Here is a 14,328-nt window from a genome sequence, read left to right as displayed (position 1 = left end):
AGCAGTCACCGCCATTATACAACGTATTTTTGTAGGCCAGCCCCTGATTCTTAGCATTGCACTGGTTCCCTCGACTAAAAGCCAGTGGTGTTGTTTAAATGGGATTTAGGGTAGCTGCGGAAAATGATCTGTGGCAAAACAAGTTAATTATACTAGCACGTTTTGTTCAGGAAGATCTTCACAAATGAACACCATTTGATTTTCATTTTTGAAGCATGATTGCAATCACTAGAAGTAAAAAGCTAACGTATATAACACTATAAACGAACCACACCCCGGTCACGTGCGCATACACAACGAGGCTGTGAAGGCTGATTGGTCGGTTTTAAGACGTTTAGTAGTCTCATTTAGCTACTTGTTGCCACCACCTTTAAGACCTTAAGACACAAAAGCTTCAAAATGTATGAGAGGGGTATCTATTGATGTATTTAATGTTGCTGAACAAAACGTTAAAATCTCTTAAGCTTCTGTTAACTGCACATGTTATTTCAGGCATCTAACCAAACACACATTAAAACAAGCACATAGACTTCGAGACGAGGGAAGCAGAAGTGCAAAGATGCTAAGTCATTTCCTGGTTTAGGACTCATTCCTCTATAGAGATAAGAACTAAATGTTTCATGATAATACACAAAGAGCATTCCAAACATCAAAAATAAAAAAACTGAGGTTTGATATGATATGGAGCATTTAAATTTTTGGAGAAATATGCTTTTAATCCTTCCCAGTTATCATATATCTTTGTGGGGTTACAGTATGTCTTTGTATCTTATTATGGGATCGGTACTCGTTATCGGCCAATACGTAAATTCAGAAATCAGGATTGGTATCTGGAAGGAAGAAATGGTATCCGAACAAATCTAGTTCATCCCGCTTATGTTTTATGTATTTTTGTATATTGTATTTCTATGCCCATATAGAAGAGATAACTATATTTTATGATTTCAAAAGGATTTTTAAACACCTAAACACAGTTAGTTTGACTCGCTTTTGACCCTCTGAACCCCAAAACCTGCTGATAGGATAAAGAGCCTGCTTTCTATAAACAATCGCCAAAAGGACATAGTTTATTACAGCCAGAAGCTGTAAAAACTGTGATATTTGTCAGATTTTCCTCTTTCGACAGTCCTTGAACACATCATGTGTGATGAATGGTGCTAGCCTACAGGGCAGTGAAAGGAGCAGCTCCTTCCTATCTCCAGGCCATGGTCAAGCCCTACACCCCCGCCCGACCACTTCGCTCTGCTACCTCGGGCGATTGGTTGCCCACTCAGAGGTCCCTGCGGCCGATCGACCCGGTCACGGCTTTTTTCTGTCCTGGCCCCTCAGTGGTGGAATGAACTCCCCACTGACGTCAGGACAGCAGAGTCGCTGCCCATCTTTCGGCGCAGGCTGAAAACTCACCTCTTCAAGAAGTACTACCCTGAGCCTTCCTCGTAGCACTTATTGTATTCGTATCAGTTCGTTGCACTTATTGTATTCATATTAGTTTGTAGCACTTATTGTTTTCGTAGTAATTTGCTTCTGCACTGTACTTTTGCTCTGGTTTATGCTTTTAGATGCTTGTTTAAGAAAGGAGATGCACTTATGACTTCTGGTGACTAGTAGTTCTCTTGAATACCTATGTTGAATACACTTCCTGTAAGTCGCTTTGGATAAAAGCGTCTGCTAAATGACTGTAATGTAATGTAATGTAATGTAATGAATGCTTCTGTCAGAAAAGACAACAGAAACTAAGCTTAAACTTTTGAACATCAAAAATGTTTTATTCCACATGTCATTTAAAATCTCGCCCCAACTGTTTGAAGGAACCAGATCCTGTAAAAAACAATAAATGATGCGATCTTCAGCGCAACTAGGAATCTATGATTTATTCTACTTAGACTAACAGTTACATGACAAAAATTCAGACAACTGAACTTTAGGCTGCTGAACACAGAGCAGAGAGGAGAGGACAGGAGAGGCTGTAAGTAGAAGTAGTTAACATGTGAATAGCTTAATATATATATATATATATATATATATATATATATATATATATATATATATATATATATATATATACCAAGAAGAGCCTTTTATCAACATTGGTCGCTCTTGTGGCAACTTATAAAATGTTGGATAAATAGATTCCATTGTTTGCTATTTAATGTAAAAAAAAAAATAATCATGATTGATGGAGTTGTAACTGTTATTCTGCACTGAGGTCATGTTTGTGTTCTCTCTACTTCTAGTCATGGTTGTTTTGTTTCCATAGAGATGCAGGGCTTTTATATTGCAGTTAAATTCAAGGCCACAGAGTGAAAAACAACCACAAACTCCTTGTGGTTAAGGTGGCCCATGTGGATTATTTTGGACATCCAGTGTATCACATCACTATCATCCCGTCCCTCCTTCTTCTGTCCAGCCCATAGATTTTGAGTTGAGCCGATCCTTCATGCTGACGGTGGAGGCAGAGAACGAGGTCCCGCTGGCCCGTGGAATCCACCTGCCGCGTCAGTCCACGGCGACCGTCTCCGTGCGGATCCTGGACGTCAACGAGAGTCCGGAATTCAGCCCAAATCCCAAGTCCATCAAACTGGAGGAGGGTCTGCACGCGGGGTCTCTGCTCACCACCTTCACTGCCCAGGACCCAGACCGCTTCTTGAGACAAACCGTCCGGTAAGTAGACACCCACTGGAAGCTGAGACTTTAGAGGCTTTCCTCTCAGTTAGATAGTGAGTTAACAAAGTTTAATTTGTTTCAAGCAGGTTTATAATTAAAATAATGAAACTATAAAAAGGTTGAGCTGGTTTGAATAGAGAGTTGAATATATCTTTCGCTGTCTTTTGATAAGTAGAACCTTTGAATATCTGTATGCCTTTTCATTTTCTAATTTAGCCTTGCATTTATTAGAATTCATTCTGAAGTCACTGTAAATGTCATTGAAAAGGTACGACTGAAATTAAATTAGCTTATTAGTATGCGTTTAATGCAACCTAGGACTCAGATACAATATTGTTTTATCTATTCATACAGTGCACATCTTCATGTAGCTGGAACTCTGTGATTAGATGAAAGGTAGAATTAGCATAAAGCCATTGTCTGTGACTGTTAGAGATATCATTGCCTGTTCTTGACTTCCTCGTTTGGGAACATTAGCTAACATGTCAACGGGAACAATTACTGGAGCTTCCAACAAGCCGCCTAAATATCTTTAATCAGTGTTAACATTTGTTAGCATGTCACAAAAAAGAGCCCACAAAAAATAGTAGCTTAATGAATGAATGGATGGAATCATTTTGTTAAATTGCAGGATAAGGTTTCTGAGTTAGCTGTTTACTGAATGAAGTACATTGTCTCAACTTAGCTGTCACATCCACTTTACAAATTATCATTTTAAGTGCCCTGTGTGAAAAACTGTCTGGGAAAACAATTTATCATGCCTAGAATATCATCAGTGATAAAGACCATAGTGACCCCTGTAGGGTTAAAATTGCTATTAAATATTACGAGTGTTGGTGGGTTGGTCGGTGCGTTGGTTGGTTGGTTGATTGATAAATTGGTTGTTAAGAGGGTTGGTTGGTTGGTTGGTTGGTTGGTTGGTTGGTTATTTGATTGTTGGGTTGGTAGATTAGTTTGTTGGTTGGTGGGTTAGTCAGTGGGTTGGTTGTGTGATTGGCTGGTGTGTAGTTGGTAGGTGGGTAAGTCAGTTGGTTGATTGGAAAATTAATAAAATGGTGTTGTCAGGCCTTGTCGGAATGCCAAAGTATTGATAGCAGTTCTGAACAGCCATACTTCAAGGCAGAATGATAAGCCATCCATCACTGACCCTTTTTACACCGATTCACTTCATGCAGTCAAGACCATCTAAACCGAGACCAGGTCATGACCAAGACCAGAGTGTATCGAGACCGAGACAAGACCAAAACTTAGAGGGGTTGAGACCAAGTCAAGACCAAGACCAGATCAGTGCGAAAACTACACTGCATGGTAAAATGTTAAACATGCAAACCACAGGCACTCCTCACACTCTAATAGATCCACATTCCCATAACACATCTGAAGATTCTGTTCATTCACCTCTTTTATCACCGTATATACTGTTTATGTGTGTATCTACAAGTGTACCAGAAAGAAATGCCTTGATAGACTAATCAAAGGCGATGCAGAGGAGAATTTTATGTGTGAATTTTGTTTTTCTATGAGCACTAACAGTTTGATGTTAACAAGTAAATCAGACAATGCAGAGGCGATATAGTGATATCCCCGCACTGCGGTTGTCTTGAAATAAAACCCAGAGTCCTCTGTCTGAGACCAAGACTTGTAAAAATGCGGTCAACTCTGAGTCGAGACCAATCCCGAGTACTGCAACACTGGCGATGCACAGCTGACCAATCACTGCATGAAGTGGGTGTTATGCTGGATTTCCAGTTTTGTAAAGGTCCAGAAGTGCTCTGACTGAATTGTCTCCTCCCGTGTGACCATATTTAACGACACAATAATATTTTACGAAAAGGGTGAATGTTTGCGTCCTCAATTAGCGAGGGCGGCATGCTGTTCTCAGTCACGGCACAATCTTCAAGATAAAATGCTGTAAAAGCATTTTTTCCTCCTACAAACATCCTGGCTCTCTGAATGTATATTTCTCCGGCTCCTGCAGCATTTATTAGCCACCAGCACAGACCAGACCGGAGTGCAGACAGCCCGCACGACTGATGCTTTTTTTTCTGTCCCCATCCCTCTTTCTTTTTACATCCCACTATTTGTTTCTAAATGTAGTGCTGAAGTCTTTGTAGCCTAGCAACAGCCAATGTTCACAAAAAACATGCAAGCGCACACATACATGCACACACACATAAAACGAGTGTATTGTGCGCCGTAGTGCGGGCCAGGGAGAGCATTTTTGGTTTCTGATTTTCCTTTCTGTTGCTTTGTATTCTACAGTTGGTGCTGCTCCTGCATTTATTCATAGCCATGCCTTTCAACTCTTTATCTCTCCAATTAAAAATATGACAAATGGACAATATTCCCTATTCACGGGCGGTTTGCGGCGGCTTGTTGGCAGCTCTGCTCACCTTTTGTGGAAAGCTGTGCTATTTTCCTGTTTATTCACAATATTTCTTGAGTGCGTGCCCCGTTTGACACATGACTCTATCTGCTGTTACAACTATGCAGATGCAGGAGTATGTTCTGTCAGATAAAAAAAACATTTCATCGGCAACTCACAGGGTTTCGCCGAGCTTCAGTCGGCTTCTGGTTTGTTTAAAAATCCAGAACATAAATAACAGATTTCCACTGACAAATCAGTTTTTGATGTGATTTAAAAATCTGTTAAAGGTAGAATAATTTCCAGTGAGAATAAATGAGTGAATTGTGGCTGCCTCGTGAGAGTGCTGCAGCCTCCATATATCAGCTCCCTGGGAGCTGCTTGGCCTGTAGCCAGGGAGGCAGATAAAGAAGCCTCTCTGTGGTGGTTTCTCATGCTGTGTGTCTCTCTCTCTCTCTCTCTCTCTCTCTCTCTCTCTCTCTCTCTCTCTCTCTCTCTCTCTCTCTCTCTCTGTCTCACTGAATCCAGGTACTCAAAGATGTACGACCCCGCTAACTGGCTGGAGATCGACCCGGTTAACGGTCGCATTTCCACCATCGCCATCCTTGACCGAGAGTCTCCCTATGTCAAGAACAACCTCTACAACGTCACCTTCATGGCCTCTGATAACGGTGAGATGCCGGTGCTGCACTGGTGTCCTGCAGTAACCCTTCCCCCACACACAAACACACAGACCTATATACACACACACACACACACACACACACACACACACACACACACACACACACACACACACACACACACAGAGGTGGATTGTGTTCACTGTGCTTCAGTGCTCTTTCAGTAATTGCTGTGGTGCTGCTTTTACCGTCCGGCTTTCCTGCTAAGTGTCTGCAGTGTTGTTTGAATCAGGAGCTAGTTAAACTATGAGCTAATCTTCATTAATCACTCATCAACACTACACTTCTATGGAAAGTAGAAAGCTTCACTACTACCTATTCAGAAAGGCATAGCTTAAAGGGCAGGACAATTATTTATTTAATTTGAGTTTTTTTTTAGTTTTGGTATCATTCTGTAGATTCCCAGTGGTGTTCCTTATGTATTCAAATCCAAAGATTGACATTTTGGTTGAAGTAGATATGTTTACTGTCATAATGCTAAGATCCCAAGCGAAGTATCGACACAGACGCTTAGCAAAATTATTGTTTTCGTCAATGGAGTCTTGTGTGAAGAGAGTAATGTAACTTCAGTTGCAAATTTCCCCGCTTTTGCAAATTTCCCCGCTGCGGGACTAATAAAGGATTATCTTATTATCTTATCTTATCTTATCTTATCCACATCAGAAATGGTCATCTTATGGCAAAGGAAAGCGGAAAAAATATTCTAAATATAGCGTACATTTAAAGGGATATAGATTTTTTTGGGGGTGGCTAAATTCTGTTTTCTGTTGATCTCGTCCACAGCCGCTTTGCCTCGCCATCAGACCGCCCTTTCCATCAAGGCATTACATCGCTCTCTCTGTAGAGCTACCAGACTGCATTGACAAAAACAGTTATTCTACTGAGCTTAACGTTGACTCAGCTAGCGCTAGGGTTCAAATTATTAATAACCTTATTGATCAGCTTACTTAAGTAACCTACATCACTGCTGTTTACTAATGCATGAGTGGGCATTTCCATTTGAAAACTCTAGAAAAATAAGTCAGCCTTTGACACATGGAGGCTCTCTCACATCAAAAGACATCTACTTTGTAATTGTGATACCACAAATATGAAATAAATTAATTTGTAAGCCTTTTGTTTCTTTAAGGTAAAATAAAATAGCTCACTACTGGGAACATGCCATGTTTTGAAAATAACTACCCAACCTGAACGCTCTTGGGAAATGTAGTTAAACTAGCAACATCTCTACATGCCATCTAGAGTAAAAAAGCTTGGAGTTTTTCTGCTGCAGCTTACAGATCTGCTCTGTAAATGACGTAAAAATATTTTTTGAGAAAAAGAAATCAGGCTTCAAAAGGAAGAAATGGAGGATTTTTCTGGTTTCATGACAGCGCCCCCCGTCTGTGCTGAACTAGTCAGAATGCAATCCACACAAACCTTCCGGGGAATAGCTCTCTTTCTATTCCACAAACAAGGACACGTCTTGTTCTGAATATTGTCTTGCTGAAAGAGCGACAAAGCAAACATCTGACAGAGAAGAGTGCACTATTCGTGTCAGTTTGCAGGCAGCTCATTAGTCAGCTGCAGCACATTTGGATGCTAAATGCTGTGGTGCTTACTCCTCAGTGCCACTTCAAACTAAAAGCTGTCTGTCTTTGGCTGGTGAGATATTATGTTCAGTTGTCTTTTAGCTAAATGGCTACCGTGGAGCTAACGTAGCAGCTATGTGACCAGCCCCCAATCACTGCTACATATACTCTCAAACAGCCCATGATGCCAGTGTGCCTTACAGGATATTTGGGCTTCACTTTTGTACAGCGGGAGGAACTTGAGATGTGTCATCCATCTATATACACAGTCTATGGTTTTAGCAGCAATGAACAGTATTTCTTCAACTCAACCCTGTATCACACAACAGCCTAACAATGCTGCCAGTATCACACACATCCTTTCTGATGGGAGGTGATGCGTTTGAGGCACATCCTTGTTGAACATAGCATATTTAGCCTTAGTTTGGCTACTGACATGTCATGACTCCAGCCTGAAGTCAAGCTCTTCTTTCACAAACTGGGAAGAGGAAGAATTCCTTCTGTAGACAACAGATTGTACTTTCTAACTTTAATTACATTTCAATTCTTTATTTCTATAATCAAATATCCTGATCAGGAAAGGCTCGTAGGATAACATTGACAGTCTTTTTGACACAGTACTCCCATTGATTTCTAATGGAGATGTTTTTTTTCTGCCTCTTTAGTACATAGTTCCCAAAGTCTCGCTCTTTTGCTGATCACAACAAGGCTTTATAGGCACAGAAAAAGGGAGATTCTCTGTTCAGAGTGGAAAATTGTTCAAGAGGAATGTCATTCAGCATCCACTCCACCCTGCAACCTCTTCCACACAGAGACCCCGCTGTGCTCCAAGCTTCCTGCTAACTGACTGTCTTAGCACATTTCTGCCCTGGTCGAGCACACGCACTGCAAGGAGATCACTGTTGAAGGCACAAAGACAAACACACGCAAGCCTGTGCAAGAGTTTACATGTCTGCAGTTTCTCAGCGGTCACCATATGTGCACCGGCCATCTACTATTGCTGAGCACACTCATACTGTGTCCATGAAGAATACAGAGGACACACATTCATCTCAGATAAGCGATGCAGTAGCGCCGTCTCTGTAATGATATGCATAGCTGGAAGGATGTGCAAACTCTGCAGTAGTAGTTAGCCAGCTTGCATGCATTATTTTTGCAATAACCGCTGCGTTGATTATCCCCCATATGCTGCATCCAAGATTCTACTGGGAACTTTGCTTTATAATTTATGCATTCTGACATGACCTAAACATTCACTTAAAGGATAAGACTGTTGATTTTCTGTTCATGTTTCGTATTGTCAACAAATCCAATGAAGAAACCAAACCAATGTGCTAGTGTCCCTCAATACTGTCTGACTTCCCTATGCAGACACAATACTTCTTAGTAGATGCATTCATTGTTGGTCTGGCTCTTTTCAAAGGAATCGTTGACTATAGGAATATATAGAAGTTGGAATGATTTTGCAGACCACCATACCTCTAGCATTATGTTAAATGGGCAGATAGACATTTAATCCACTGAGTAACTCATCTTCCCAGAGGATGAGTCCTTTTCATTTTAGACACTGCATAAGCTATCGTGCTAACCTTATATCACAAGATCACCAGGTGGCGTTAAGCAAATGAGGAAGTGTCTTAAAACTTGCATTCTCTCTAATGTCCATCAGGGGGCAACTCCTCTGGTTGTATAGAAGTCTATGAGAAAATGACTCTACTTCTCTCTTGATTTATTGCCTCAGTAAACATTGTAAACATGAGTTTATGGTCTCAATCTCTAGTTTCAAGTCTTCTTCAATACAGCATGATGTTCATTTAGTAAACGATGGTCCATTTAGAGTCAAATAGACCATAAAGCAGGGTATGCTTTAGGGCGGGCTTACTGTGATTGTCAGGTAGCGACAGGGAAAGAGAAATGGGCAGAAGATTTTGGTGTAACTTCACATCACTGGTGGCCTCAGGAAGCTTCATTTTGAATCCTACTGTGGTGAAGGCATTAGCCGCCCTACTCCGCCTCTGATTGGGCTACACTCATTGCTTTTGTTGGTCGGGTTGGTTAGGTTTAGGCCTGAGTGAGATTGGTTAGGGTAAGAATATCAGAACCAGGGTAGGGTGGGTCATGCCTTCGCCAAAGTAGGAAAAAAAATATCGGGCCCAGGAGATACAGATGATAATTAGCTTTTAGCTATATGTGATTCAAGACAATGTCTTGTTAAATTTCACTGTTAAAAAAACAGTTGAGTAAAAAACAACATAAAAATATTGACCATCTTCATTCTGTGTGTCCAGGTATCCCTCCTGCCAGCGGGACGGGCACCCTTCAGATGTTCCTGCTGGACATAAATGACAATGCACCTCACGTGTTCCCCCCTGAGGTGGAAATGTGTGAGAAGCCGTACCCAAACGCCATCAACATCACAGCCAGTGACCCCGATCTGACCCATAACGCTGGACCCTTCGCCTTCGAGCTGGCCAATCGTCCATTAGACGTACGCCGCAACTGGACACTGAATCGCATCAATGGTCAGTATGGGATAAAGTGTCCCTTTTGTTAATAATCTGCATTCATTCATTCACTCTCTTACATTACAATACACCCTAGAATAAAAATAAAGTTATTTAAATTCCCCATGTCTAGATGCTGACAATCTCAGTCTTCCAACAAGCTACAGAAGTGGCTTTTGTCCAATGAGGCTTTATTTACCTCATTATGTGCTGTAACTCCAGGTCCACTTAATCATTTTGACCAGATTCTCACCTGAGAGTCACAAAAATTATCGATTTATTTGACTTGGACTTGGCTACAAGGAGACTGGAGATATTTGAGACCAAAGTCTCTTGAGACTTGAGAGCAAAAACTTCCAATAGTCAAGAAAAAAAGAAATTTGAAAATGAGGGATCAGGTATGCATTTAATTATGGAATGCTAGTACTGTTTGAAAAGCATTTACCTACTACTGACTTGCAATTTTCTCATAAAGACATGGGAATTGACTTTACACACGACTTCTATCGTAAAAATATTTCAAGCCGTCTCCATGTTGAGGCAATTGATGTGCTCCGTGTTGACCACTTTTAAGGTATAGAACGGTTTGTAAGTGCTGATGCCCTGTGACTTTAAGGCCACGTCCACATTAACCCGTTTTAAGATCTCCGTCCACACATGCGTTTCAGCATCGTTTTCGAAATTCTGTGCGTCCAGACTTGCTCCCCTGAAAATGAATATCACGTGACTATTCACGTACACTGGGCATGCACGTGCCGGTGTAAACAGGAAGTACATTGGTTGCTTGGTTACAGATAATACAATTACACTACTCTTGATACTCGCCATGCTTGATACTTAAGAACTTCCTCTAAAATGCTCCTCCATAAACTCAAACAGACACATTTCGTGGAAGTTTTTAGAAGTTTTATTTTTCAAGCTCAGTTACAACACTGCAGGTCTAACTCTATCTCTCCCACACATACAGCAAATTTACTTTAAATGAACAGTTATTAAACGAAGTTTACTAGATTATGGGTCAATACATTTGGTCAACACAAGTCCTTCAGAAGTCCGTTCTGTAGGGCTGATCAGGCCGCTGGACACGCCCTCTAATCGCTCCAATAACAGCTGATTCCAGGTGAAGCCAAAGAACCGCTAACCCCCTCCGGGTTGCCATGCATCACCTGTGTTCCCCTGGGTCCTAAGTCCCTACATGTGTGAACGTCTATGTACAAACATTTGTAACAAATACCACATTATCCATGTTGAATTAACCTGGTAGTCGATCGGTATCAAGGCTGTTGTTGTTGTTCTCTTACGGAAAGGGGTCACGTGGTAAGGGGGTGACGAATCAGGGAATGACTGCTAAGAACCAATCAAATAGCGAACGCCGGTGCCTACGTCATCGTTTTCGGACTTCTTCGTTTTCAGTCATCCACACTATCGTGAAAACGCGGCGTTTTCAAACTTCTCCGTCCTCGGGAGCGTTTTCAAACTTATTCGTTTTCGGTGCCCTAAAACGCTGTGTAGTGTGGACGCTCGCTGCAAACGCAGAAAAAGATATGCGGATTCATTTGAAAACGGGTTAGTGTGGACGTGGCCTAAGACTAAGCTAAATGTGAGGGAGTCCCACTGGGATGCTCCTGGGGGTCCCTGTTGATTTGTTGATTTAGCAGTGTCCAGCCTGGTTTTAAATCTGAACGAGATTGTCATCCTCCACTCCTTGTACCCATTGGCCTGGAAAGGCCATCGGTTTTGCTGCACTTTACTTCCCCTATCCTCCAGAACAAAGTTAGTACATACTTAGGTCGCAGGGGTGCTGGAGCCGATCTCAGCTGTCAATGGGCAAAGGCAGGGTTCACCCTGGACAGGTCGCCAGTCTATCACAGGGCTACATATAGAGACAAACAAACACTCACATCCACACCTACGGGCAATTTAGAGTCTTCAATGCACCTAAGTTGCATGTCTTTGGACTGTGGGAGGAAGCCGGAGAACCCGGAGAGAACCCACGCTGACACTGGGAGAACATGCAAACTCCACACAGAAGGTTGTCCAGCCCAGGAATTGAACCCGGGCCACTCTTGCTGTGACCGGGCGACAGTGCTAACCACTACACCACCGTGCAGCCCTCCACTTCTTCCTCTTGTATTAAAACTATGTTACAAGGTAAATGTGGGCCGGCTAAACTCGCTGGGGAACCGATCCATCATGTGGCTGTAGCTATTGAGAATTAGACATTTAATTCTTCTTTTCACACCAGTAGTTTTGGGAGTTACCTCACAGTAACAATTTGTTGGTTCAGGCTCGGTGTAAAGTTCGGGTAAGGTTTCTATTTCTTTATCTGTTTCTATTTTAGTTGGGTATCTTTGAAAATGAGTTTCATGGAAAATAAGCAGAACTCTTCTATCCATCAGTTACCGCTGTTAAATGCTTTTTGCAATGCAAAGAAATGCCAGCTGCTCCTGTGACTCCCAGTGTAATTGAGTGGAGGGGCATGAAAGATGAAGAAGGATGATGATGAAGTGCGTAATTAAAGAATTACCACGCTTGCCTATCAATCCCTCCGTGTATCTCCCCTTTCCATCACGCTCCAGGCGAGTACGCCCAGCTGAGACTGAGGATCGGCTCCCTGGCCAGCGGGATCTACGAGGTTCCCATCGTGATCACAGACTCCGGCAACCTGCCCATGTCCAACACGTCCTTCCTGAGGGTCAAGGTCTGCCAGTGTGATAACCACGGCGACTGCGTGGACATGGAGCGAATCATCGCTGCTGGACTGGGCACCGGAGCCATCATCGCTATCCTCATCTGTATCATCATACTATTAGGTGAGCTTCTCACACACACTGGTTGTTTCTGTAGCACTGGGTTGACTCAACATAATGAACCCCTTGAATTTTGACAGTAAAATACATGAATATGAATAAGTGATAGGTGTTTTATAACGGTATTTTCTGCTTCCAGGCGTTAAAGAAAATGTAAAAAGAAATTGTATATCGTTTACAGCTGACATCTGAAACTGAAACACAGTGGCAGGCTGTGTAAACAAGGTTAACCTTGTAAAATGTGAACTTACTGGACTGAAGCCTGTTTGAGTATGTAAATTGGCATGGACAAAACAATAGAAACACTTTTAAAGTCCCTTTCCCACAGGACATAGAATACACCTACAAACATCTGTATTTTTGTTAGACTGCTTACAATCAACATTTATTCCGGGGAGAAATTACTCTGCAGGAGTCACGGGTATTTATGGCTTCCAGCTGAGATCGGCGGTGATGAAAACATGACACCTGAATACGAGACTGAATAAGCTATGTAACATTTTCACTGGCTTCCGTGCTGCTCTCTATTGTTTGCTGCTCAGATGTGTTTGTCATGTCAAATGTGACAAAAAAAAAAAAAGAAATCCTTGTCTACTGCCAATAGGAAAGGAGCCCATCGCCTATTTCTAATTTGGGTAAACCTTTGGACTCAAAGATGAACGCACAGTTAAGTTAACAAACTTTCAATCTGAGTTTAGTGAAACCCAACCCCATCAGTATGCTCCTGTCAGCAAAATCATGCAACAGGTCCCCCAGAGTACGTTAATCTGGCCATGGCCACCTCTCGTGCCACAGGAAGGAAAGGTATTGTTTTACTCCATCCCCACTTTCGTTTCACTTGTAGCTCCGCCAGCAGTTAGCATCAGTCTTTGTGAGAGGAGCTCGTTTGGTAAAGCATAGGTTTGCCATGGCAGAGATCCCAGGCTATAATCCCAAGTGTGGATGTCAAGCTGGTCGCAGTTTTTCTTGTTAACAAGTGGCACTTTGTGTGTTTGGACACTGTGCATAGATGGCTTTAGAGCTGCTTCCTCACTATAAAGCTACAAGGTGACAACTGAGTGGACAAACAAAAGTGGCTCAGCTCTTACTGAGTGCTCAGATGGAGTTATAATACATGATTATGATAGTACATTTACTGGATCAGAGATTTGCTGAATGAAGTGTATGTGAAGTGTTACATTGAAGTATTAGTAAAGTGGTTGAAGTGTCAGTTTTTGTGAAAAGACTGAAGGGGTCAAGATTCAGTTAAGGGGTAGTTGCTAAATTTATTTGAAGTGCAGGGTAATGTAGAATTTCTGTACAAAGTTGAAGTGTAACTATGAGTGTAGGCACTGAAGGAAGTTGAAGTGTAAATTGAAAAGAAGGTGTTAAAAGGAGTTGCAGTTGTTCTACTGAAGTGTTGTATTAAACATAAGCACTGAAGTTAAATCATTAGTTAAAGTTGGTCAGGCACTGAAAGGAGTGGAAATGGTAATTCTGCTATTACATGTCCTCTGGCTGGCAGATTAAGTTAACAAAGGTTAGTAATTAAAAAACTAAAGAACACTTTTAGTACTTACAGTGTTACAGGCGGGAATCCTGATCAGATCAAAATTTCTTGTTCAGTGTTCAAGATGTTGTACAACCTTAAATTGGAACAAACTATTAAGGCGTTAAAGGTCTTAATTAGCTTCACTATTTTTGTGAGAGATTCATTTCCACTACTTGGCAGTGTTTGAAAGATTTAGTTGG

The 14,328-nt window shown here is 41.7% G+C and overlaps 1 protein-coding gene across 1 annotated transcript in view; it reads left to right on the top strand.

Moving 5' to 3' along the window:
* LOC129111926 (cadherin-2-like) overlaps window positions 1-14,328 on the top strand; it is an 89,634-nt gene that overhangs the window by 57,430 nt on the left and 17,876 nt on the right. The window contains exons 10-13 of the mRNA XM_054624091.1: window positions 2,408-2,661; window positions 5,558-5,700; window positions 9,572-9,805; window positions 12,367-12,600. Coding sequence (XP_054480066.1) covers window positions 2,408-2,661; window positions 5,558-5,700; window positions 9,572-9,805; window positions 12,367-12,600 — 865 coding nt within the window. The remainder of the gene's footprint in view (window positions 1-2,407; window positions 2,662-5,557; window positions 5,701-9,571; window positions 9,806-12,366; window positions 12,601-14,328) is intronic.

Source organism: Anoplopoma fimbria, chromosome 3 (genome assembly GCF_027596085.1).
Source record: "Anoplopoma fimbria isolate UVic2021 breed Golden Eagle Sablefish chromosome 3, Afim_UVic_2022, whole genome shotgun sequence".
Lineage (NCBI taxonomy): Eukaryota > Metazoa > Chordata > Actinopteri > Perciformes > Anoplopomatidae > Anoplopoma > Anoplopoma fimbria.
Note: the sequence above shows the minus strand (reverse complement) of the source record. Positions and strands in the feature narration are given on the sequence as shown.